Source organism: Notolabrus celidotus, chromosome 16 (assembly GCF_009762535.1).
Source record: "Notolabrus celidotus isolate fNotCel1 chromosome 16, fNotCel1.pri, whole genome shotgun sequence".
In the NCBI taxonomy this organism is placed as follows: Eukaryota; Metazoa; Chordata; class Actinopteri; order Labriformes; family Labridae; genus Notolabrus; species Notolabrus celidotus.
This window is the reverse complement of record NC_048287.1, coordinates 27,096,551-27,124,528: the sequence shown is the minus strand read 5'-3', so window position 1 is coordinate 27,124,528 and position 27,978 is coordinate 27,096,551. Positions and strand designations below refer to the sequence as shown.

General features: G+C 39.7%; 1 protein-coding gene across 2 annotated transcripts; it reads right to left on the bottom strand.

The window, feature by feature from the left end:
• Positions 1–1,711: 1,711 nt before the first annotated feature.
• On the bottom strand, positions 1,712–26,686 carry lypla2 (lysophospholipase 2). Of its 2 annotated transcripts, none has more exons than XM_034704434.1 (10): positions 26,568–26,686; positions 14,920–15,012; positions 12,782–12,813; positions 10,631–10,696; positions 9,985–10,032; positions 9,758–9,828; positions 5,536–5,609; positions 5,314–5,415; positions 5,043–5,213; positions 1,712–3,739 (listed from the first exon to the last, which is right to left on the bottom strand). In XM_034704434.1, exons 2-10 carry the CDS (start codon positions 14,995–14,997, stop codon positions 3,689–3,691), a joined length of 693 nt encoding a protein of 230 aa, XP_034560325.1. In that variant the 5' UTR covers positions 14,998–15,012; positions 26,568–26,686; the 3' UTR covers positions 1,712–3,688. The 2 variants fall into 2 exon arrangements, with proteins under 2 accessions (XP_034560325.1, XP_034560326.1); XM_034704435.1 differs by lacking the exon at positions 26,568–26,686 and adding an exon at positions 26,506–26,528.
• Between the last annotated feature and the right edge of the window lie 1,292 nt (positions 26,687–27,978).

The following is a 27,978-nucleotide window of genomic DNA, read 5'->3' as shown; positions in this document are numbered from 1 at the left end:
AACAACACAAGCAAGGATCTAGACAAGAGGAAACAAGATCGGTAAGAGTAACAAAGTGCTTCAAGTCAATTTGGGTGCAGGTACTGCCAAGCAGTGTAAAGGCAATGCACAAAAGTAAATAAGGATTTTTTATTTATTTTTTAATAAGAAACATCTACAATGAAGCAACCAAACCATTTAAGACCTTCCATTATCTTCATCAACAATTAACATCACCACAATAATGACCAAAGTACCAAGTGCTGGGTCACTCAAGAGCTGAACACAGATTCCCAGAGTAGAGAAGGACAGTGCAAGTCAATTGTAGCTGGAGGACATGATCTGCCACTGGGGACAACAGTGGAGAACAGTCTAGCTAAGTGCATAGTGCTTCCTAAAGAGCTGGGTCTTTAGCTGTCTTTTGAAGGTAGAGAGGGACTCTGCAGAGCGAATGGAGTTGGCCAATTCATTCCACCATTTAGGGGCAACAGAAGAGAAGAGTCCAGCTAGTGATTTTGAGGCCTTATGTGCTGGAAGCACTAGGCGCTTTTCAGAGGCTGAGCGTAGCGGGCGAGAAGGGAAGTAGACCTGGATGAGGGGTTCCAGGTAAACTGGAGCAGTTTTGGTTACTGCTTTGTAAGTAATGATTAGAGTTTTGTATCTGATGCGAGCTGCAACTGGAAGCCAGTGTAGCGAAATGAGCAGGGGAGTGACATGAGCTGTCTTAGGCTGGTTGAAGACCAGACGTGCTGCTGCGTTCTGGATCATTTGCAGAGGTTTAACTGTGCATGCAGGGAGGCCTGCCAGTAGAGAGTTGCAGTAGTCAATGCGTGACAATCATAACCCTAACCCTAATCATAACCCTATTCATAACCCTAACCCTAATCATAACCCTATCCATAACCCTAATCATAACCCTATTCATAGCCCTAACCCTAATCATAACCCTATTCATAGCCCTAACCCTAATCATAACCCTATTCATAGCCCTAACCCTAATCATAACCCTAACCCTATTCATAACCCTAACCCTTATTATTACCATTATGACCATTGTTTAAACATGTTTGTTTTTCACCCACGAATAAATAAAGAAAGACGTTGAACCCAGATGGATTTTTTTGGGTCATTTATTTCACATACAGGTGTTTTGGAAACCAAAAAAAAATGTTACTTTATGCAAATCATTATAAACAGACAAATAAAAGGTTGAGATGACAACAGTGACAAAACAACAAAACACGAGTCCAATAAACAAAATAATAATGTGTAGAAAATACACATGACAACATAGAACCCAGGACAAATCACACAAGACAGTGCAATGTTATCACATGGGGGGAAATGTTGGAATAATAAAAAATGGCCCCAAGAGGACAAAAGAAGAATTAAAATGAAAGGAAATCAAATATTAAAGGATTCAAGGAAATAAGAGACATTCATTGATTAGTTCACAATCAAAACAGATGTCTTTTCTCCTTTTCCCACCTTAATTCTTTTTTAAATCAGGTTTGAGAAGAGAGAACAGATGATGAGGAGAGCAAAATTAACATTCACAAAAAGGAAAATGCAATACACCTGATATATAGATATTTTAAGCACACACGACTCCTCAGTTACACTCCTATGTCCAAGGGTCTCAAGTTGTTCAAGATTACTTTTATGTACGATAAAATCACCCTTTAGTCATGTTAGAACAGCTTCCTGCCAAAGACATCACTTTGTTTAGCCTTTTTTTTTTTTTTTTTTTTAAAGAAGTGAACCATAATAGTGTTGAGTTTAACTTTAAAATCTGACCTTCCATTTTCTATTAGTGGGTAACGGTAAGTTGCCAAAGGAGGGACTTGGGAATTCGATTTTTCGTGGATTTTTCTGGGGGTTAAATGGTTAATGCCAGTTTAAAACTACTTCAATGCAGTGGGAAAAAAAACACACACAGGAAGCAGGTTCTTTTCCAAAGTTGGAGAAGGTGTGGCTGATGCACTCGAATGGGAAATGATGTTTAAAATAGGGGAAAACCGGTGGGAGCAACAGTGAAACGACTTCTGGTGTGCAGTCTGTGTGGGCCTGCAACCATTCGTATGGAAGCAATATTTCATGCTCCTCATACTGGTCAGTCATTCTCCTCTAAGACTACAAGCTAAATACTTCCACGGAAAAAAAACAATGAGGTAATTCTGCAAAAAGAATCACAGAACATGTAATGGATGAAACAGCCAACATGCAGGTGAGGGAGTTTAGAAATAAACAGCACAGGGCGGCAAGGATGTCAATTGGTTTGTTTTCTTTTATTTGATCGGATTAAAACTCATATTTTCCATGATGTATGATCACAGTTCATAATTAAGAGTAATATGGGGCCCCCTTTTATTGTTGGACATGATTACGTTATGAATGCAAGACCCTTTCTTGGTGGGAAATCAGTGCTTACTTCCCCAAAGTCAAACAAGCAGCCAGAAAGAATTTCACCTGAATCATTTTACTGATATAGCACGGCAAAAAGCCGGGAGGGGGAGTCGACAGGAGATTGGTGTTTTTTGTTGTAATCTGCAGGTTGTAGCATAGCTAACAGGGCACCAACATCAGTCCATAAAGATGTTTATTACACAGCTTTTTAACAAAAGTGGGACTGTCAGCAACCTCTGTTACCGCCCTTTAACTTACAGCTGGCATCTCTTTTACCCTGTTTCTGCTTTTTTTTTTATAGTTTTCATGATCCATCCTGCTTTTTCTCTCAAACTGCCTGAACTCCACAGAGCCTTACCAACACATTTTAATCAGATGTTACTCGGTGCAAAAAAATTCAAGCAGGTCAATTTGCATCAAGAAGGAAAAAAATGATAAGACATAAAGATGAATGGGAAGCAAAATCAAGTCTGACTGCACTGCTAATAGGGATGCATGATCTGTTACTGACATCAGTCTAATACTTATTCAAATAAATGGAATGGGTATTGTGCAAATGGAGCCAATCCTCAGACAATCCTTCAAAGTCAATTCTTTATGTTGTGATGCTTGAACCAAATAAAGCACCATAATCATTTGCAAATGAGAGCTCAACCGCTCCTTCAGTATCTGCATGTCTTGACTGAGTGTTGGTAGCTAACCAGCTTAGTTGAACAGTCATATTGCAGGAGAACATCTGTTATTGCTGATGTTTCAATCATGGGGCTGTAAAAGTTGGATCTTTGCATCCCTCAGAGTCATCAGAAAGGTGTTAAAGTGGTAAGTGACTCAGTGTTGTTGTTAGGTTCCATCTTATCTCTCACAAACTGACACAGGAATGACAAAAGGGGGAACATGTTGCAGTAAAAAGCAAAGAACGTAAGACAGCTCTCAAAAAGGGAAGCAAAATGAGGTAAAAGTGGAGAGACACACAGAGGTTGTTGAAATTAAAACCAAAGGGAATGTTTCATGTGAGTCAGTGTTTCTCCCTCCGAAAGGCTAAGACTTGTGAGTGTGAGCACTTGGTTTATGTTTGTATCAGATCAGCGTTATGTTTGATTAAATCTGCAGGCAGATGTGTATGTTATGTTCAGCAGTGTGGATCAAATCATTATTACACCATGTGTGTGTGTGTGTCGTGTGAAGTGTGTGGAAGAATGGGGTCGGTGGGGTGCTCATGGCTGTTTCCTGTGGGATAACGGCAGATCAGGGGTGGGAGGTCAGTGTCTCAGAGGGTCACAGTAGGGGATGAGATGAGGTGAGGTCAGATTCGGGGCAAATACTTGTCGATAAATTCCCTTACAGCCACCATCTCCTGCAAGAGAAGAAAAGAGAGGGATTTTGAGTGATGTCATGTCTTGGTCGAACACATGAGCCAAAGCATCGCCAGCAACCACCAATCTGAGAAAACCCTGCATCATAGCTTGTTACTGGGGACTAAAATACAGACAAGTGGACTCACAGTGAAGTGCAGATTCAAATCTCAATGATGCATTTCAAAATCAAAATAAATGTTCACATATTTAAGCCAGATTTATACTTCTGCGTTGAATCAACTGCGTAGCCTACGCCGGAGGTCCGTGTAGCTCCCATACCTACACAGAGGCCCACGCACGTAGCTGACACGCACCTCCTCCAAAATCTAACTACGCATTGAATCGACGTGGACTGCAAACCCTGTGATTGGTCCGCTCTTTGGCATTGTATTGCCTGCATTTATACAGCCCTTCCGGGATCCCTGTTAATCGGTTGCACACCAACTGTGTGTTTATTCTTAGACTTAGAACTTTTATTTGTCCACAATGTGGAAAATTGCCTTTGGCTTCACAGACAAACAGACAAATCTTCCGAGTGATTGCCAGCAGAATTCTTTTAAGGAGCTAATATAAAATATGGAGTATAAAAATATAAAACATATCCATATGTACATACACATACACATACATAAGAACACATATGTATACACACATATACACATACATATATGTGGATATGCATGCACAGAGACAAGTGCATGCATACATACAGACATAAATCCTACATTTGAAGTCATTAAATTATGCAGGCCCCTGTAAACCCTGGACGGGGGACAGGCAGATGCTGCAGTTTGCTATTTATTTTTTTGAGTTTGCTAAAATTGAAATGTAGAAGTTTGGTTTGATTTTGCAATCTAAGAATTTAATAATTTAATTGCTCTTTGAACAAAAGAGTTCTTGTAAATATTCTTTGTGGCTTGTGACAGTCTAAAACACCGACCTGAAGGGAGCAGTTTCATCTCCTCTCTATTCTTCATGTAATCATGTCTGTATGATAAACAGCAACATGTATCAGCTGTAGATTAACATAACACGCTCTGAATCACTGAGGAAAAGTAAACAGAGATCGTAGCGGGGAAACAGGCGACCAGCTATCAGAGATACTACACTCTCCTCAAGCGTTTCGGCGGCAAATTTCTGCGCATCACAGACACATCGACGCACAAGTATGTGGTGCTCATGTCCGCGTCGACCACTGCTGCGAAGGGGTGACGCAGAAGTATAAACCCGGCTTTACACACACTCTCTTTCTCTCTCTCTCTAAGATATACACACACACACACACACACGACGGTGCAGTACCTGAGGACAGGAGCTGTGAGAGAGGTTTGGATACGTTTTGAAGGTGATCAGATCAGGGTTGACTGTCAATCTAAGTTTTTCGTATGTCATGGCACCAAACTGCACCGGGATCATGAAATCACTCTCTCCGTGGCACTGCAGGATCGGGATGTTCTTGCTGCCAATTGACGCCTGCGGGACAAACAACACAGACTTAAAACTACGCCCAGATTAATGGACAGTCAAACCTGATGCAGAATCTAACAAAAAGGGACTGAAAGTGCGACTGTACCGAAGGGAAGCTCTGGTGAAGAGGTAACCAGCAGCTGAGAGCCACGACGCCGGCCAACTGGTGCTGACTGGTCAAAGCAGTATACAAGGACAAAGCCCCGCCCTGAGGAGAGACAAACAGACGAGAAAAAGAAAAAGGAGTTTATATTTGTACTTATTAATTTCATTGTGCTCCAATTATTTCTCTTATGGTTACATCATGCTGAGATAAAATAAATCCTACCTGAGAGAAGCCACCAAGAATGATACGGTGAGGGGGAATCCCATTTTTGGCCTCATGCTCGATAATGGCCTTGACTGGAGAGAAGAAGGAACAAATACACGTCATTAAAACGTGACAGAGAGACAACATACAACGCAGCTCGTCAAACTAGACTTTATATGTTCCAGGAGGAGATATTCAGGTAGAAGAGGCATCTGAACAGTGACTGTTGGGTGAGTAAAAACTAAGCTACAATGTGAGCAATGAAAATGTATTCAAACACTAGACTGCTACAACTCTGAGGTACTGAACCAGAGTTGTTTCTCTTTTATTGCTACTTTGTGGCTTCAACTGCATTAACAACTCCTCCCTCTGATCACTGAATAATAACCTGTACTCTGTGCAATAACCGTACAACAACCGTGCAATACACTATGCAATATCCTGCCACTTTAACATCCTTCTATACATCTTCTTCATTCCCAGCACTTCTGTACATGGCTACTAACTATTCTAATCTTCTGTATATACTTGAGTATTCTATTCTATTGATCTTTATTTCATTGTATTCTATTTTTATTTGATCTTTCTTATTATCTTATTCTATTTTATTGTATCTTTATTTCCATTTATGCTATTTTTATTTGATCTTTATTTATTTTATTGTATTCTATTTTCATTTGATCTTTATTTCATTTTATTGTAATCTATTCTATTTGTTTTTTATTTATTTTATTTTACTGTATTCTATTTTTATTTGATCTTTATTTTTTATTGTATTCTATTTTATTTGATCTTTATTTATTTTATTGTACTGTATTTTTATTTGATCTTTATTTATTTATTTTATTGTATTCTATTTTATTTAACTGTATTCAATTTTTATTTGATCTTTATTTTATTCTATTGTATTCTATTTTTATTTGATCTTTATTTGATTTTTATTTATATATATATATTTTATTCCTTCTTCTATTACTATCTAACTTTCTTCCATACTGTTTATAAGAGCTCTGTAATGCCTGAATTTCCCTCACTGGGTTATATAAAGAACTTCTGATTCTGATTTACTCAACAAAGTCCCATTTTGCATGCAAAATTAAAGTGTCAATTTATGCATTGATATATTATTAACTATCAGCTTTTGCTTTAATTGACAGATCATTTTTATTTTACACATTTCATGGTTTTGCATTAATTCATGTGAGTAATTGCTGCTTTTACCTTTCAAGTGAAAATCAGAGCCAATTTGAAATGAATTGAGGAGTGACCTTCAGTTGTTTAAAAAATAAGCACTAAGGTGTGGTGCTTTGGGTTTGTGATGTTATTTGTCATTATGTAAACATCCTTTAGGAAGACCAAAACTAACAGTGTATTGTTTCTGAGTATCAAAAGCAGGACATGTTTTGGTTCTCTCTCCAGGGCTTTTTGGAACAAATATCATGAGGTTAATCAACTACAATAAATAAATAAATGTATTACTCAAATCTATTTCATTCTATGGTTTTATAAGAGTAATTAAGGCCTTGTGCAAAAGCCATCACCTGTGAGTAATTCTAAATATGTATTTGTGAAGTTGAGATGCCCCCTAGTGGACAGATCATGTAGCACCACAGGCTGATGGTGACATTGTCAGTGCATATGCCTCTTCATGAGACCCAGATTTTGTTCTACACCTTCACCCTGATTAAGCATGTGTGTATCTGAATATGACTTTAATACCTTCCTCTTAATCTCTACCAAACCCACACTGGTAGAGATGAGTTGACATTTCACAAAGTTTTCTCTAAAGTTTAAAAAAATGTTGACGAGCTTTCCCTTTGAAAAGACTTTCTAGTGAAACAACAGACAGTGTGTTGTTACATAAACGATGGTCCTGTTCGCCAGCTCTGCGTCTGACTGAAGGGTGTATGTATTACTGAGGAAGTGACATCCACAATAGGGTTGTGAGCTGCTGTTATGAGGCCCAAAAAGGCTCCCTCACCCCTCACTCACACTCGTCATGTGCATCTAACTTGAAAACGACAACTCCTTGCTCTACTGGCTTCTCCTATGATCCCCGGTTTGGACATATCACCACCCAACAAGATTAGACCCTTAGATATGTGATGTAAGAAACCATGCCTGACTAAACGTGTGTTTGAGACTTTCACTGGTGAACTGCTTTTAAAAATACTTATCAGCAGGGATGTAAGGATATATCACAAGTCAGTAAAAAATGTATACAAATAAGGTTGGATTAAAATGGATTCAACAAAATTTGTATTGCGATATTATTTTTAAACAGTAGAAGGCACTATCTGCATTTCACTCTGCTTGTTCAACATCATTAAGTCTCTTGCGCTGCTCTCTCGTCACTCGCTGGGTGGAGCGTAACAGACATGACGGCAGCAGGTGAAGACCAAGCAGTTCAGGATGCACCATCGTGTTTCAAGTCTGAGGTACGGCAGCATTTTGGCTTTCCATGATATCCCTGTGTTCTTAAATTGTTACTGTAAAATAACTTCTGCACTTTATTTTATCAAATTGCTTGTATTTTATATTTTAATGTTTGTTGTCGTTATCTGTCTGTTTTGTTTACTACGACGTATGTTGCTGGCTCTCTTGGCCAGGTCACCCTTGTGAAAGAGGTCTCGATCTCAATGGGTCTTTTCTCTGGTTAAAAAAAAAAAAAAAAACATGTCAATTCCAAGCCGGGAGAAAAAGCTGCACTTTTGTTTATTTAGAGAGATTTACCTTATTAATTTTAATATTTAATAATTTTATTTGGGAATTGTTCACTTTCTATTTCTCTATAACTGTTCTGAAATTTTCCAACACAGTATTTTTGTACGGTCATTTTTAGTTTTTTTGCAAGGTACTGAAAAATAGTGTGCAGTGGTTTTATTTGAGTTACAACACACCTTAAAAATGAAAAAAAAAAGGAATCTGATGTATTTGGTGTAAATCTCAATCTTAGATGTTTCAGTTGTAAAAATATTTGCATTTAATGTATCAATTTGGAAACAGGAATAATTTATATTGCACCCTTGTAGAGCACTTGCAACACAAATAAAACAAATCTTTAAAAGTAAAAAAAAAAAAAAGAAAAAAAAGGAAAAAAAAGTGTTAGTTTGTGTACAAAGAAATATAAGAGACAAACATGTATTGTAACTATCCATATCTGAGAATTGAAATAAAATACTAGTTATTCAAATTTTGAGTTCAATCCAGTTTTCTTGAAAAACGTTAGAGAATCGTGAGTGAATCGTATCGTGAACCAAAAATGGGGATTCGAATCGTGGGATGAGTGTATCGTTACATCCCTACTTCCCAGTGAATATCACAGGGTGCTTATTTTACAACACATTAGAATTGTTTCAGATCAAAAATGTCAAATAGACAAGATTAAGGCGGCCTGGGAACAGGATTTGGGACAAATCTGATGACCAATGGGACTCCATTCTATTATCAATACATAAATCCTCCATCTGTGCTAGACCAAGGTCAAGCTGTCCAGTTTTTACCCCGATATAACTCCAACCTGTGACAAGTGCAATCATAATGATGCTTCCCTGATACACATGTACTGGCTGTGTCCTAAGTTGCAGAAATTCTGGCATGACATCTTCCACACTTCATCTAAATTATTACAGAAAAATGTAAATCTTAGCCCTACTCTTGGTATTGTTGGTGGAGGGGTGGAAGGGTGCTGCCCTGCCCACGCTTGACCAGTGGCATCAGGATGTAATGTCCTGTCTCAAACTTGAGATGCTACGTTTTTCTATCAGTAGCTCGAAGAGGAAATTTTATGAGACATGGGAACCTTTCTTAGCCTACTTTCATGACACCCAAACTAAAACATGATGAGATGAGCTTTGAGCCGGCCCTTGGCATAAGAAGTAAGATCTGACTCTCTGTGGTGCGCTGCAAACTAACTCTTACATATTACGCCTTCATTTTTTCAGGACAGCTGGGGATGGGAGGGTGGGAAAGGCTATTGCACTATGTCAGGTATTACTATCACTGCCGCAGAGACCTGTTAGTCTTCCTTGTTTTGCACAATACTGTACCATCTGTGGCAATGTAGAACATTACTGCCCAACCCCAGCGTTTTCTGTCTTATTATTTTTTGTATTTTTGTGTGTTGTGTTTTGTATTTTCATATGTGATGGAAACTCAATAAAGATATTTCAAATATAAAAGTATCAAAGAAAGGTCAAAACATAATATCTTTTAGATGAGGGTCTTTATCAGGACTCACTGTTGTCTGCTGCCTTCTTGATCCCAGACTCGTCCTCCGGGTTTTCGGGTTTGAGCCCCATGAGGTCAAACCTGCGCACATGCAGAAGCAAGCGTTGAAAAAAATCAATGGATACAATCACACTATTGTCAATGCCAGTATGGAGGCCCTATTGTGGTTTCCAAGGAAACAATAGCTCCCACTGTTGAGCTAAAAGGCTGTCTCGTGTTTTCATCACACCAACTCACCACGCAGGCATCGTGGCCTTCATGTTGAGAGTGACGGGGATCGAGGGTCTGCAGGGTGAAAAGACAGATAAAGAAGTCATACATTTAATAATGAGTTCAGACTGGGCCAACAACACTTCACAGCAACCTTCTTTTAACAAATTTACTGAGTAAAAAAAAGCCTGAAGCTACATATGAGAGCCTCTTTGCTTGACTAGAAATGTGAACTGAGTGTATTTTATAATAAACATCTAACAAGGTTTTTTTTAAAGTATATTTGTGATTCAATATTTCCACAATTTACTTCTGAAAGACTTTCATAATGTCAGATTTGTTGATAAGATTTAAAATATATATATTTTTAAACTGAATATTAACTATCACTTGAATCTCCAAGAATATCTGGAGTTTCTGATTTGTCCCTCCAACTTCAAAAACTCAAAGAATAATATTGTTTATTGCTGAACATTTTTAAGTGTTTCCTTGTAAATGTAAGACTTTGATCACATAAATACTCATAATCTTAATATCACCTTCCTCCTACGTCTCTATAGAATTCTAATGACCTACAACAGCGTGTTTATGTCACGGTATAAAGCTGTACATAAACTTCGAAGCCCTCAGAGACATGGAATATGACAGAGGACTGGAGGAGAGAAAGACTCACGCGTTGGGGCAGATGAACTTGACGTGAGACGGCTGGATCTCCCTCAGAGTATCTGCCCACCCATGCCTGAAGGGAAACAGAGAAAGCAGCTCTTTCATTCCAGTTTCAACAGAATGACTTACATATTTTACACCAAACCCAAGAGGATTACAGCTTTAGTACAATATGTGTAGCTCATTATGTGGAAAATACGAGTCACTTCTCTTCTCACAAATACGAGTCACTTCTAAAACCACTTTTCTTAAATCACTTGAGGACCAGAGAGGGAAACACTCTCAAGGAGGAATATTTGTAAAGATGCTCTGACATCATTTAAGTGAAGTGCTGATTTGAGAGCTTAGTTTTTTATGTGGGCAGTGTATTATGACACTATGATTGAAGATTTTTTCACTTCAGTGGAGAGTCTTTGGAGTTTTAATAGATATGTTACATCAAAAAAGTCAGATGTGAATTTAAACAGGAGTTAGGCTGGGATTTTGGAATGACTGGACAATCTTCACACAACTTCCCCAGCCACTAAACAAACTTAAAGCTCCTGTGAGGAACTTTAACTCAAGTAGCAAACCCGCGGTCTCAAAATATGAAGCCCATGTGGGAGTGTCAGAAACTGCAGTTCATTGAGTGTCCACTAGAGGCTGGCCGCAGAAACACCGGAAACCACATACACACCCATTCAAAAAAAGACGATCTTTACAGCAATAATAAACACGTTTACAGTCTGGTTAAAAAAAAAGTTTCAGTCTGATGAGCTAATTTCTCTATCGGCACATACTGTATGGGGGGTGAATTTTTTTTATAATGCAACAGTTCTGAAGATATTATGATTACTTCTCTAAACAGAGGTGTTGGACTAAGACACCATTTGTCTCCTACATACAATGCTGTTTTGAATTCTCTGCCAAAACAAGTAAGACCATACTCACACCAGAGACCATGTGACTCTAACGACTCACAGCTGACCCATCACCCTAACGACTGTCAGGAACTAGGTTAACGATTGTCAGGAGGTACTGAACGACTGTCAGGAACTAGACTAACGACCCCACTTAGGACCCTTTGTGACTCCTGGACACACCCACGACTGTTAGTGAACTGAAGAAGCCTTTCGGAGGAGAGGTGAAATGTCTTCAAGAAATTCTACCAGTCCAGTTGCCTTACGGATCAAGCTTTGGATTAACATGACCTGGATGACTGAGAACCTCCAAAGACTTTAAGATTACGAGTTTTGCGCATGTAAGGACATGACTGACTTGACTAATAGACGGGAACACTGTAGCTGTTGGCGAGGAGGCACAAAGCCTGCCTCTTTACCTCATGCTAGCTTGACAGAAGTTGCATTCAGCATTTCCAATATGGCTCCTGCTGACGATTGGCTTCAAAACAGCGCTTCAGAAACAGATGGGTGACGTCACGGATACTACGTCCATTATTTATACAGACTATGCTTTGACTCATTGTTGTGTTGGGTGCAGCCAACCGTATCACTCACTGTGAACCTGTGCTGTGGAAAATGTCAACAGGCCGACACCTACCCTGCAGCAGTAATTACAGTCTTTAAAAGTTGCTTTACAGAAGTCATCAGTTTTATATCTGATGGTCTTGTTTGCAATTTTTTGTCACATAGAGGCATCAGTGTTCATTTCAGTCTGTTTCATGGCCTGCTGAAAACTCCTCCCTGGAGCTTTAACCATCAAAAGTAACAAATGTATTTTTATTGAACAAAATGTACACTTTCTATATCATGAAATAATCTAATCTACTTAATGTTTCTTTTGCAGAGTCATTTAAATTTAAATGTATAAAACCAATCACAAATTATCATCTAAGCAGAGCGTGTTGATGTGTCATGAAAACATATTAAAGCGCATCTCCAAAGAATATCAAGAGTTCTTTTGAATTGAGTTACACCTTTACAATAATATCAGTCTCTATTGGAACCAGGCATTGTTTGTTCATTGTCACTGTAGCCTGCCTTTATAATAAACATGTAAAAGCACTCTATGTCTATATCTGGGAAACAATATTGTATTCAATGTATCAAAGTCTTTCTAATCTAATAAGAAATATAATACAAAAAGAGATTTCTCCTTAGACTTTGTTCATACTTTCTACAAAACACGGGACAGAAAAGGTGATGATAACAGAACTCACCCTGTGTCTCCAAGTCCATGGAGGAAGATCACCTGCAACATATTAAAATACCAGGGTTATCTTTCACTTTTCAGACTGTAGTGCTGTTACATATTCACACAAAGATGGAGAGTGTTCAGAAGCATTACTTTTCTGAGTTTCTGATAATGATCAACCGCTTCAGAAACATCGATCGCTAAAGCAGTTCAGTATTTTCTATTTCAGCTTGAGACGTTTTATCAGATTGCATCACTCTCGTGTACATGTTGTATTCTTGGTGCAATTTATGCCAATCTGCCGTTCTTGCCAAGATAAAATCTAGCTTCCAGTTTCCACACATGCTGCTCCCCGCAGAGAAACCAAGAAAGAGAATAAAAACAGATCTGAAAGGTTGCTGCAGGAAATCAGTGACTCGGCTTTCTTTGAAGGGATCAAAACACTTTTCTTCGGTGTCGAGGTTTGAGATAAAGCTCAGAGCTTTGATCCTGTTCTTAACAAATCCGTGCACTGTACCTGACAACAGCTCCTTTCATTTGTACCCTCAGATCAAGAGTGCCTGCCTACTGTGAGTTACCTGTTACAGGTGCAGCTACAGGTGTGACTGTTGAATAGGAAGAGGAGGACTCAAATGGAAGAAACCAAGAAGAACTTTATCCTCAAGCTTTCACTCATTTGAGGAAAATGTCAATTTAAGACGTTTTCTGACAAGACAGTTTGTTAGCTTGTGTCTGGATTTAGTTTTCTGGTAAGCTTCTTGAACCCTTCATTTCTGACAGTGCTAACAGGAAGCAGGTCTTTTGTGTAAGATGAGATTTTTGTGGTTTTAGTTTCTAAATTCGTATTTTTCTCAGATTGAGATTATTTGGATAATTTGATTTAAATTTACAACAATTATATATAAAATTGTATTCTGTGTATCAGTTTAGTAGAGTATTGTTTTAAATGGTGCTCTCCCCTTAAGATTTCTAAGAGTTAGGGGCAGAGTGATGTTGTTTCCCACAGTGCAGTGAATGCATCAGTTATTCAGTGTTCAGTTGTACTACGGTCGTGATGGACATTAAATGTGTTAGAAATGAACAGCAGAAGTTGTCTCTGTGCTCTTCCTTTACCATCATCCTGTAAGTATATTTAATGAAGTGTATGAAGTTAATAGTTAAAGCTGAGTCCACACAGTGTCAGACTGAAGACTCTGCTTTGAGCTGGTAGGTTCTGTGTTTTTATTCCGTGCCCTGTCGCTCGTATTGAATTATCTCCCAGCCCTACGTAGGCTTATCTGAAAATGTAATGCAAAAGTTTGACTGGCAGCCAAATTACTAGGGTGTTCTGAAGCAAATGGATTCCCGGTTGTTCAACTGAACTTAAAACTCTGACTAACCAACTAGTTATGAGATAAGAAGACACTCAAAACAGTTGCAATGTATTTACCACAGAGAGTCTGCAGGTAAGCAAAGTCAAATTTGTAAGCTGAGTGTCACTAAAGTTACACATTACTCTGGTTGAGTAGTTATGTGACGGTTTAACCAGACACAGCCTACATACATCTCTCATCTATGCTTGTTTACATCCAGGTAGTAGAGCAGTACAGCACCAGAGCAGGAACCCTTTAAGGTCTATGTTGAAAACCTCTGTTTCTGAGATGATGTGCTGGATGTCCAAGGAGAAGGCTGCGGAGCTGAGGAGATATGACTTCCAAGTCACCGTCCGTCTGATCCAACTCTTGCTTTCTTTTAATGAGTTATTCACTTTTTTTACCTGCAACTGAAACCAAGCTCCCAAGAGGAAAGTGGGCATGTACTTCACTAGACTAGCTGGCTGCTGTTGCTATTTCGGCTGTTTTATTATGTATGATAGAGTAAGAGTTTCCAGGGTAGAACATAACAAACAACACTCATTTTATCACAATCCCTTTTAGAGATTAATTTCCTTGCCCAGGCTTATCATCGTTTTCGCGTCAAGCATTACACAAAGCAATGACTGTGTGATCTGGTTGAATTCAGAGGCAACAAGCTTTAAGAGCAAAGGCCGTGGAAAACTGTATCTGAGTTAACAGAGAGCCTTTTTTATACCCTCCTCTCCTTCTCAGTGAAAATAAGATGCATATGAGTATCAATACCATTTGTGATGCAAACATTTGCGAGGTTTTTTGTGGTTTGACTCACCGCCGCGGTCTCCTTCTCCTTGGCGGACACCGTGACAGCCTCGGTGAGCAGCGGCACAGACATGTTGTTGCCACACATACACTGTAGAAGATGCTGCAGTCAGAGGAAAACACAGAGAGGTCAGTTGATGAGTTTATAGAAATCACTGAAACAGAGTCATGTTGTGCATACAAGCAGCAAAATCCGGTCTCAGAATATGAAGCCCATGTGGAAGTGTCATAAACTGCAGTTCATTGAGTGTCCACTAGAGGCTGGCAGCAGAAACACCGGAAACCACATACACACCCATTCAAAAAAGACAATCTTTGCAGCAGAAATAAACATGTTTCCAGCCTGGTACAAAAAACGGTTTAAGTCTGAGTAGTTAATTTCTCTATCAGCACACACTGTACTGGGGGTGAATTTTTTCACAACATGACAGTTCAGAAGATATTAAGATTACGAGTTTTGCGCATATAAGGACATGACTGAGCTGATTGATACCCTTTTTCAGCCGAGGCAGTGTCAGGGCCGCTTAGGAGCCGGCGCTCAATTGAGAACCCGTTTTTTTGTGTTTCAACTTTGAGTGAACCGGCTCCCGGCTGGGAAATCCAGTTCCAGAGCGGCTCGAACTCTTTGCTGGTCTAGAACAGCGAACCGCTCACGTCAGGCAGAGGTTGCCGTGATCAAAAACGCAAACCAAATGTGTGTCCGTCTTCGTCCTGCAGCGAAAAAAATAAAAGAGACTAATTGATTCCAAGGTAAAGCAGTGGTCGGCTGAGGAGACAAGCTGCCGTTGTTGTTGTTGTGAGGGAAAGTTCTCGCTAGAGCTGCTGGGAAAAGCGGCCACGTAAATCTGACGTCATGAAGTGACTCTTCTACAAACGGGTGCTGCGTTGGTTCGCGAGTTCATCCAGCTCCGAACCAGCGGGAGCACCAGCCCGGAAATACAACTCTGTGCACGTTGGTCGAAAAGAGGTATGTGAGGCGGGAACACTGTAGCTGTTGTTGAGGAGGCTCAAAGCCTGCCTCTTTACCTCACACTAGCTCAACAGAAGTTAGGTTGAGTTCAGCATTTCTTTTATGGCGGCCGCCAACGATTGGCTTCAAAACAGCGCTTCAGAAAAGATGGGTGACGTCACGGATACTATTATTTATACTGTCTATGTGTGCATATGTATCAGAAACTTTGATTGATTATCTACATTTCCAGAGAATAAGTCAAGCTTGCACACATTCTCAATCACAATCAAGCTGTAAACATGGCAGATTTAAAAAAAGAGGGTATTCAAAAAGCTCTCCAGGGTCAGCACACTACAGCATTTACTAAAACACTTCCTGGATACTTAACGTTTTGAATAATGAAAGCAGTCATCAGCGTTCTCTTCGGGCTTTTTTGATTACTTCTTATTAAATTAACAATGACTGGTTTTCTCTGTCTTTTCAATCTGCAACACAAGCAAGCCGAGAAACTAATAAAAGCAAACTAGGACATTATTTCCATGAGGGAGCTCTCGGTTTAATTTAAAAATCTATTAAAATTGTTTTGAACAATGTCCCGACTGTCGAGCTGAGAGAAAGACGAGATGTTCACGATGTTTAATGTTCAGAGATACGCAGCCTTCAAGTGTTCCTTTGAGTAATAAGTTGTACCAGCAGATGTGGACATTTGTAGGAATATCCTGCCTTGTGTCTCCTTTGTGAACAGTGTTTCAGTAACAAGCTGCATATTCAGGATGTTCTTTCTGTACTTTATTGATAACAACTCTACTCTTGCCTAACATGACACAACTAAGAGGAAGTGCTGATTTGAATGTTGTTTGAATATTTCCTGAAAAATGAACACACGGCCGAGATGACGGCATGTTTCAGAATTGTTTTTAGAGACTCATGGAGTTGTTGCACTTGCAGATTTGCATCCAATGAAATTCTAGATTATTGGCCTTCTGTGCTCTGTGAGTGCACTTTCAGATCTCATTAATGCATTAAGTGCTGGAATTATATGCACCAGTATGTACAAATACTTCACCTTCGTTGCAATATGAGAAGGAGTGGCTGATTGTGGGGGTTGATATTCAGCATTTGGCTTCTTATCAGATGGGGAATCAAAAGAATTGATTAAAAAGTGCTGTACTTTGACTTCACTGCAGGTGTGCCACTCACCACTTTGTCTCACCAACAACTACTGCTACTTCTAAAGTGAATAATCTGATCACTTCTACTTCTGGTTAATACATCCATGAACCTTAAAAGGTGGACAGTTTTCAGAGGTAACATCTCGCCTTTATTGCTGTTGTACATGTTCATCAAGCAGCAACCTCCGGCCGGGGGATTGGAGTCCAATGCGGAAGCGTTAAAAACTGCAGTTCATCGATTGTCCACTTGAGGCTGGTTCAGGAAATACCAGAAACCACATACACACCAATTCAAACAAGCCGATCTTTACAGCAGAAATAAACATGTTTACAGCCTGGGGGAAAAAACAGGTGTAGTCTGGATAGCTCATTTCTCGATCGGCACACACTGTACGGGGGTGAATTTTTTTTCTAACGTAACAGTTGTGAAGATATTAAGGTTTCTAGTTTTCCATTATGAGAGGCACAGCTGACTTGACTGACAGGAACACTGACACTGACAGAAGCTGGGTGACTTCAGCATTTCGATTTTGGTTCCCGCTGACGATTGGCTTCAAAACAGCACTTCAGAAACAGATGGGTGACGCAACAGATACTGCGTCCATTATTTATACAGTCTATGTCAGGGGGTCCCAAACTTTTTAGCCAGCAACCCCCAAAATAAAGGTGCCAAAGACTCAAGACCCCCACTGTCCCTCACAGTGATTTAATGTGGCTTCATTTAGCTGTGCTGCAGAAAATTAGCCTTCCTATATGAGCATGTGTTTCCTGTGCCATTATGAATTAACCTGCTGCTACTGATGCTTTTGATCATTAACCGTTCACTAACCCTAAACTTAGGAGGCATCTAGCAAAAAGAAAGGCAGAAAACTCATTACATTTTCTATTCTCAAGGTTTTATTACAAGTTTAGCTACTATTTTTGTTGATATTTTTTACTATAATATAATGGGTAAAAAAAAAGAACATTCTGGAAGTCATCTCACGACCCCCTATTTGTGTCTCGCGACCCCCCAGGGGGTCCTGACCCATACTTTGGGAACCCCTGGTCTATGGTATTCATCTATGGTAGTTAGTAATGAAGCAGTCTAGTTTTTTTTAATGACGGATCCACATTCTTGATTTCAACAATCGAACAATCAAAAACTAAGTGCAGAAAACATCAGTAGCAGAGCAGGAGGATCAGGTGTGTGTTAGTAAAGCAGAGGGACAGAGTGAGCATGGAGAACAAAGCTACAACACGAGTGCCAACGAGCTAACAAGTGCATGATGAAACAGTGGGAGACCTTATCAAATATATATCCGAAGTTATATGGCTAAGACTTCCTGTTTTAACGATGAATAAAAAGGAATCTCAATGTTGTTTAAAATAATCATGAACATCATTTTGGCCATAATCATGTAACCGTACGATCGGCTACCTTCAGATTATTTTGTGCCAATTTCAAGTGGGGAAAAAAACCCTGCTTTGTCGATTCAAGGAGGTCATGTTGCAAATATGTATCGTCTTAAACATGACAAAGTACACACAGATAAAGGAAATGTGATTTATGGCTAATAAACACTTACTGCAATATTAAAACATGTCTCTGTACATCACATATTTTCTCACACTGTTCATCTTGTACTGTAAATACACTAATCCCAGGGAATTAAGTTCCCTTTCTTGCTTTAGTAGACACACACACACACACACACACACACACACACACACACACATAATGAACCTGCAGCTGAACCCACAACAGAAGTCATCAGGTTTGTGTTTGTGTGTGTGTCAGCAGGTGTCTGAAGTCAGCAAGTAGCCAGACACATTAACCAAATGAAACACTCCCTGTGCTGCACTCGGCTGCAGACGCGCGTCTCTCTGCGCCGTGAGTCAGCCGTCGATAACAGCCATGAGATCAGGTCGTTGCTTTACAGTAAAGGCAGGGCGGTAAAAGCTTTCCCCTTCTCGCTGCCCTTTCACTCTGGGATGGTGTGGGACGAGACGGGCGTGGAAGTGCGGCGAGCAGTCTGATTGGTAAACAGGAGATGAGGAGACGAGGAAATGTCTCAGACGCGGAGGTTAATGTGTAAACCTGGAGCTGGATAATAGTCCTTGGGTGTTAAAATTCCACCACTGTTATGACAGAGCAGGCTTAATGCTGCACTGCTCTTGAAGGTCATGTTCACTGAGAGAATACATGGAAGCTGGGGGGTAAACGTGTGAGTTAGAGTGTGGACAAAAGAAGGTTGTTTCTGCCCTGCACTCTGACCCTGGATAAACGAGTACAGCAGAATAATAAGAGAGCCGGGTTAAACACAAGAGACAGTCTCATTCAGAGCGGCACAAAGGTCTGGAATAAATCTTGAAGGCCTGAACCGTATCAGAGGGAAACATTCCATGTTGACTGAAAGGGTTTTTATGAATGTATTTCTGTTATTTGCAACTTTACTCTAAGATTTCTCCACATTTTAAGATGTGTGTAGGGCATTTTTTGAAAAGAGACATTGAATGTGGGGAGTAGAGAGTGGGAGATGACATGCAGAAGGGGTTGAGGCTGGGAGATGAACAAGCAACTACTGCGAGGAAGACTTTACGGACGAATTCCAACAGATCCGTGTCCGGCATGTCTCTGATCTGGCACGGCACTGGATCTAATACGTTTCTATTCTAGTCAATGTGTTAACTTCCACTGGATCCACTCCGTTGCATTCCGGCTCCGTCTCGGGATCAGATACGGAAGACTTCTACTTTTGCCGGATGCCTGAGCACGACGCATCAATCTCAACAGAGCAGGTCGAGCAGGACAGGAAGTCAGACGCCAAAACAAAACGAAAACATCCGATTCATTTTCAGAATAAAATAAATACCTCTTTTCGACCAGCACGAACCGGGTTGTATTTCCGGGCTGGTTGAACTCGCGAAGGAACTCGGCACCCGTTTGTTTTTCTGCTCGCTCGAGCCCGTGGAAGAGTCACGTCATGACGTCAGATTTACGTGACCGCTTTTCCCAGCAGCGCTGGCGCAAACTTTCCCTCACAACAACGATGGCGGACAACGGCAGCTTGTCTCCTTGGCCGACCACTGCTTTGCCTTGGAATCCATTAGTCTTTTTTATTTTATTGCTGCAGGACAATGGAGGAAACATGTTTGGTTTGTGTTTTTGATCACGGCAACCAAGCCTCGCCCCTGAAGTTAGCGGTTCGCGGTTCTAGACCAGCAAAAGGTTGGAGCCGCTCTGGAATCGTTTTTTCCCGGCCGGGAGCCGGTTCACTCAAAGTCGAAACAAGAAAAAACGAGTATATGTGTTATCACCAGATCGTATTTCACTTAACTACAACAACAACCCGTCATGAGGAGCAGAGCCAGGCCTGGAGTCAACTGGTCAGAGGTTTTCAGAGGACCAGAAAGACAACACGGATGAAGAGAGGAGGAGGATAATCTGTGATTACCGCGGGAAAACTTCGGTCACATGACTCCAGCTGTCCGGCGGTGCCTGCTCCGTGATGCGTTTTCCGTCAGTGGGTGTTGACGGATGAGAGAGCATGGAGACGGACCAGACACGGATTTAGTGGAAGTCCTGTGTTAGCCTCTGTGCATGAAGTATGTGCTATAACCAAGGGTGCATCTCGCTCAGCTGGAAGTGAAGCTTTCAGCAGTGTCTGCCCCCTGGTGGCTGGCTGCAGTATAGGTAAAAAAATCCGTCTTCCCCATTCATTTGAATGGGGGAGCAGTCAAACTTTAAGAAATAAATACACGTCATACAAATGACACATCCGTATGCTGTGGTGATATGTAGTTAGTATTTGACTGTTTTGTGTCCAAGGCCTCTTTTTCCTGAAAAGTTTCTTTTTCGTTAGTTATTAGAGTTTAAAAAACGGGGTTTTACTTCCTGTTTCCTTTGATTCACAGCCGCCGTAGAGGGAAACTTCAAAGGACACACAGCGTCTTGTGACGTTACGCTGTAGGGCGGAGCTCGTTACGGTGGCTTCACAGGCTCTGGCTGCACAATGGCTGCGCCCAGGAGCAGGATTTTTTGGCTTCAGAACCGTACAACGGGAAGAAGCGGAGTAACGCTGTCCATTTTTATTTACAGTCTATGGCTATAACCCCTACACTAAATCGTCGGTGCAGGTTTTCCCACTTTTAAGAAGGCCAGTGGTGTAAATGTTACCCTAATGTCTTTATCTTATAGCTACAGATAATACGCTTGGATACAGTGCACACTGTGCTACAGTACACATCATTCGTAGAGATGCAGTTGAGCGTTGGTATCAGCTAATAACGGGCCTGTTACAGACATTGCACATGAGCTAATTATGAGCCATGCGGTGATGTTAGTAGCTGATGTTTATCTGAACCTTACAGCCTCATACTTGTAACTTCCCCGCATTAATGCCTGGTTTAGAGAAGAGGGTTTTTATTTGGGCAGAATTTGGTCGTCTGTTTGACAAACTCTCCTTTGTTTTCATGGTAACGTGAAAGAGAACGATGGCAGTGTGGGAGTGTTACACAGTCTCTGAGAAAGATAAGAGACATGCAGTTTGTAAGGTATGATCCAGTGACATCAACTCTCAACAGGCACCAAAAATTAGGAAGAAGCCGTGCAAACTGGTCTGAACTGCAGGTATCAGTAGACGTGAGGGCGTCTGTCAGTTTTCTACCAGAAAAACTAAGCTGCACTCAACACCTCAGCCTGATCCTGCTTGACCAAATGACACCACACAAACTGTGATGTGATTAAAATGTGCGTCACAAGATGTTCATTCACAGTCACCAATTTCCAACTTCAGCACTTAAAGAAAATACAATTTAGCTGCCCTTAAATGGGAACAGCCTGAGCCTGGTAGATAATAGGACTAAAAGCAGACTGCATAGAGAAAGAGGAGTGAAATAAAGGAAGATATAAAAAGAAAGAAGAGAGGAGTGAGAGGTGAACGAGTGCAGGAACATCGCACAATCTGTTCCCACATGTAGGACAAGCGCCAAGAATAGGTAGCATATGCAAAGAGACTGTTAATCACTTTATAGTCGTTGTTGTTCAGCAGATTAACAGTGACCTGTACGGCGATCCACCAGCGTGAAGCACCATGTGGCTTTTTTTCCAACGCTGCTCCAAGAAACAATGGCTCGCTCTCTGTGCATCTGGAGGAGGCTGATGGTTATAAATAGTGTGGAGCTGTGCACGAGCATAAAGTCCAATAAAGGCCGGGGTTAAAAACGACTGCAGGAAAAGACTTGAGGGGGAATCTTTGGTTTTCAGGTATCTAATGGAATCTAGAGTCTGATTGTGCACTCACATGAAACACATGAAAGGATGCAGCAACAACCTGATTATTAATGAATCCTTTATTGTCAACAACCTTCATTAATGGATACTATGTTATTTTTTTACTATTTTATATTTTATTATATATACATATATATAATTTTGTATATATTTAATTTTTATGTTTATTGAGTTTTTCTTTATTTTAATAATAGTTTTCATTCTTAGAAATGTTTGAACTATTCTACATATAATTTTGTATGTATATTTAATTTAAATATGTGTATTTATTTATTCTTTATTTTATTTTTATTATAAGTATTATTATTATTTTGTTTATATATTTAATTTATGTACTGATGTTTGTGTTTTTTCTTCATTTTGTATTGTTATTAATTATATATACAATTTTGCATATGTTTATGTTTATGTTGTTTTATTTACACAATTAAAAAAAAGACATACAAAAGAAATAGCAAAGATAAATAATATAATGTGCAGGAAGAGGCAGAAAACTCAGAGAGCTTATTTGAAGCCTCCACCCAAACAGTGTTCTAATATCAAAAATGAATTAAAAAATTCTTAATTGACACATATAAAGACAATAGTTGATACTAAAAATAAAATAACACAAAAATATACAGAATTAACAATTAATATATATATATATATATATATATATATATATATATATATATATATACATACACACACATTTAATACATGTATATATTTATATCTTAATATTTTTATTTATTTTATTTAATATTATTTTGTATATATACATATATCTAATCCATATATATATATATATGTGTGTGTGTGTTTTTATTTTTTTTTCCTTCTCTTTTCTTTCTTCATTGTATAGTTGGTAAGTAATGTAGAAAGAGTGGGCAAAGCTGTGAAAAATCAAAATGAAAAAATGAATGGATACTTTCCAGCACTAATAATGAATATTCAAGTCAGGGATGACAATGCACTCACAATTTATTAGCCTCTAAATCATATGAGAAGAAAAGAAACACATTCTGTCACTGAAATTGGAGGGAGGGGTGTTTTAAAGTTTCGAGTTTGATTATCAGACTTGTAGAATAAATTCCTTTAATCATTTCTTTGCCAATTTAAACAAGCCTTTATTTTTCACATCATGTTGTTCTTAAGCCAGAGCAATGGTTAAGAGCCCTGACAAAAGATTTAACCAAACATTGATGTGATAATGTCAGAGGACGAGCTCAGGGACCTTTTTAGATTTGCTGCTTCTATTTTAATGACAATAAATCTGATGTGGTTGGAAAATGGAGCAATTTAAAGAGGCCCTCCCAATTAGCTTTGGGGACATGATGTGCTGTTATTTTATGATTGTTCCAAACTAATACAATAAATGATTAACAGTTGAATGAAAACAATAATCAGTTGCTTTCCTCATACTGGAGATGTATCTATGTGTTACAAAAATCACTGCTGGTTCAGGCCCTGACACTGGATTTTATCTTTTCCCAGCTGAGGAGTTTTTGTTGTCCCCATCTCAATCTCCTCCATCTCTTTGTCTCCTTCACCTCAGTCGTCTTTCTGTTGTCAACAGAAAAGCAGGAGGCAATAAATGCTGAATAAAAGCGTTTACAACTGTTGAGGTGATAGAAAACTATCACTCATTTTTTAATCAGGAGTAGAAATCAGGGGTTAAAAGTAGGGATGTCTCAATCCCGATCCCAACTATCAGATCGGAGCCGATCTGGACGTTTTTTAATTGATTAGTCATTGACATATGAGCCGATCATCTCATCCAATCATTAACGTCCACTGCCACTTAACGCGAGTCACTTGTGGCTAGCGGCAGCTATCGTTCTCTATACCAGCATGCCTCTCCGAAGCTAGTGGCATGCAACTGGGCGTGTTTCGATCTCGCTGTCACTCCCAATATTTATGTTCTCCATCTCACAGCCGGATGCTGCCGTTGTGAATCACGCATTGTCTCGTATATTGGCCTAAGAGGTCCCCAAAACATGTCTTTGAAGTTTATTGCTCAAAAAAACACTTTGAAATCAGATTCTGGTATGCCTGAAAAACCCTCTTTTTCAGCCCTGCTCAGAACAGGCTGTTTTCTGTGTCTGTGGCTTTAAATGAGAATGAGCTCTCTGACCACGGCCCCTCAGGAAGTGGATGTGCCCTCGGCTCTCCAGCACGTTGATCCAATGTTTACATGTTGGCTGAATATACACGGCTGCTCACAGAACCCGCATTACTTCAACCCTCTGAATCTGATCCAGAATCTGATCCTGACGGAGAGGCGCCTGCAGCAGGACCTTTCTGAACCATTGGTCACAGATTTTGTGTTTCTTGTTGTTTTATTTGTCAGTATGTCGACGTATGTCTTGGTACACAGCAACGAACATGTAGCTATGTGGCTATGCTAACTAGCGCTAGCACTTTTCCATGAAAAATAAAAATCATCCACTAGATCTTCAAATCTGCAGACGTGGGGAGTAAAACCGACCTTTGTGTTTATTAAGACAGCCTACAACTAGCATGCCTCCCTCCTAAGCTCCTTGTTAGCACACATGTGTGCAGGGAATGAAAAACGGAGGAGGGGTTGAGTATTATTTAATACAGTCTATGGGCTGAACAAGCTCCGAGCTCTGACTTCCGTTACAGACCGGATGTCGTGGTGACGTATGAAAAACACTGAAAACTGAAACGGCTCGTTTCAGCACACATTTACAGAAAGGTGTAGAAATCAGAACAGGGGCAGAATAGATTTTTTTCATTTTCGGGGGGTTTGTAGACATGCCAGGGACACATATTTCAGGTAGAGAACCATTAAAAAGTCCATTTTGCATAATATGTCACCTTTAACAAAACACGGACAGGGTTTGTGATTATTTTGAATTTAATTTAAGATATTTGGCGCCAGAAATACAATAGTTGTATCACAGCAGTCAGGACTATATATATATATTGCTCTATCAATATCTCTATTCCACTGCTAATAAAAATACTACAGACAATACTCTATATGATCTTATGTTTTAAATGTCAGGATATCTCGTTGGGGATTAATTAAAGGGACATTTATTTTGTTGTGAAAGGGTAGTAGTAGGAAACACATCCAGACATTTGGTTTACTCCATTTTCCTGTGATCACTATCCCAAGATAACAGAGCTGGTTATTCCCATATAAGTAGACAAATGCTGCCATTGTCCACACTAGTGAGGTGAGTTAAGCCCAAGTTTAACTCATTATCATGGGAAAATGGAATACATGGATGCCTTTTCAGCGTAGGACTTCAATAAAAGCAACAAAAGGGTTACTATGTAGGTATGTGAAGATGTTGCAGTTAAAATGGGAATATGATAGCTATCTTTTTGGTGAGAAAAAGCAAAAAAAAAAAGAAGGCAAATAATAAAATCGGGGCATGTGTTACAGCCATCACGAGTCTCCTTCCTGCATGACTCCAATTACATTTAAGTAAAACATGAAAAAACAGAGGCGTGCTGCAGTCTCACACACACACGGCTCTTGGCTCAGTGGCTACGGATGGCTGGCAAACAACAGGATAATATGCGGCATTGAGTGACAGGCATCCCCCCCCCTCCTCCTCCCACACACAGACACAGACACAGACACACACACAGACACACACACACACACACACACACAGACACAGACACACACACACAATCCAGCAGCAGCAGCTACACTGCTTTGCGCTGATGGAGGTTAATATCTCGGGCAGCTAGTAGGGGTCGAGTTTGGTTGCAGTAACCATAAACACACACACACACACTCACTCTCTCTTTCTCTCTCACGAGATCAAATAAACCTCTACAGTGTTGCAGCTGAGGAGGAAGCGGATGAAGGAGGTGTTTGTGAGGAAGAGACAATGAATGGTTGAGGCTTAGCTGTGTTATTTGACCCATCATCATCCTCATCCTCATCCTCAGTAGCACTCGAGTTTAATCCCGGTTTAGCTACACACACTCTCTCTCTCTCTCTCACACACACACACACACACACACACACACACACACACACTACACACACACTACACAAAACCGGGCTAGCTAACGTCGCACACATCCATTGTATTGTCTTCTAACTCGCCTCCATCCTCGGCTGCTCTAAGCTAACCTCCCGGGTTAAATTCGGTCCTTTAACACGCCCCGTTCGTTAGAGAACATGTCAAACATCACAATGTGTAATTCTGAATTCGGTCTGACCCGTTTAAAGTGGTGTAAATTCCCCCCGCGGCCCGCTAGCTGGTATAAATTCATGCACTCACCGCTTGCTGTCCCAGTTCTCGACGGAACGGAACTTCCGGTTAACAGCCGCACTCAAGCAGGGGGCGGGGAGACAGCGTGATGTCGTCACGGTGAAGCAACGCCCTGACGTAGATCACGACCATGGAACGCTTACAGATATTGAGAATGAATCAGAATCAGAATCAGCTTTTATTGGCCAGGCATGCTTGAACATGTTGAACACACAAGGAATTTGACTTTGGTAAACTGTGCTCTCTTTGTACAAGGCATAAGAATAAGACATACAAATAAAAATAAAAAGTATAATAACAATAACAAAAGATAAGATAAGGGGGGGGGCAGCAACCCAGACATAAGTACAGTAGTAAGTTTCAATAAGTAAAATAAAGCTAGAATACAATTTAGATATCTACAATGTTACAAATGGAATTTAGATTAAATAGCAGTAATTACAGGCAGTATTTAAAATGTTTCAGTAGTGACAGGTTGACATGATGTGATTATGGTTGGTAATGACAGATTAAGCAATAAATAAAAATAAATATGGATATTTAGTATGACCGTGAGTTGTAGTAAACAATAATAATGTAATATAACATAATAAAATATGGCAAAGATAATTATATAATATAATATATTATGCATTACAATTGCCAGCAGCAGTCAAGAATGTCAGTTCAGAATGAGATGATGGGGTGTGACAGACAGCAGGGATGGTATGTATATACTTTATATCAGCCAGCTGGGATAGGCTCCAGCCCCCCTTGACCCCTAACGGGATAAGCGGTCAAGATAATGGATGGATGGATGGTATTGTTGTCCTGTCTTCTGTATGTATATGTTTATCTTATTTAATCTGTCCTCACTTGATTTATATGTGTTACTGTCTTCTACTGTGTATGAACACCTTTACTCTTGAATAAAAATGATAAAAAATAAAAAAAAGATCCCGATCATGGATAAAGGATAAAGGAGTATCAGATGGGTACTAGTACAGGAAGGGGTTTACTGGTGTTTTCTTGTCCTCAACTTCATAAGTATTTTTTCCCCTTAAGACACCTTAATACCATCTTTTTTTCAATAGCTCTGTAAAACAAATACTTCCACTTGAATACAAAATTATACAAACAGGTTTTACAACCTACAGAATGCCTAAATGTAAGCCATCTTTGTTTCATAATGCATACTCTTTAGACATGTAAACACTGAATTTATTTTATTTATTTAAGTATATATTAACATTACACACTCAGTTTATTCGTTTGCATTGGCATCTGTATTTTCTTTAATTTCACATTTAAAAAAAGGCTACAAAAAATTGACTTTAAAAGTAATGTATTTGTACATAACAGTTTTGTGTCTATTTTCACCTGACCCCATTTACAGTTATTATAAATGTTAGTTCCATTTGTTTGAATATTTTGGTGGCAC

Excerpts from the sequence above, each read along its gene's own strand:
- lypla2 (XM_034704434.1), bottom strand. The coding sequence starts at position 14,997 with ATGTGTGGCAACAACATGTCTGTGCCGCTGCTCACCGAGGCTGTCACG. Across the intron at positions 9,829-9,984 it reads AAGGCCACGATGCCTGCGTG|GTTTGACCTCATGGGGCTCA; the intron begins GTGAGTTGGTGT and ends GCATGTGCGCAG. Across the intron at positions 3,740-5,042 it reads CTCACAGCTCCTGTCCTCAG|GAGATGGTGGCTGTAAGGGA; the intron begins GTACTGCACCGT and ends CTTCTCTTGCAG.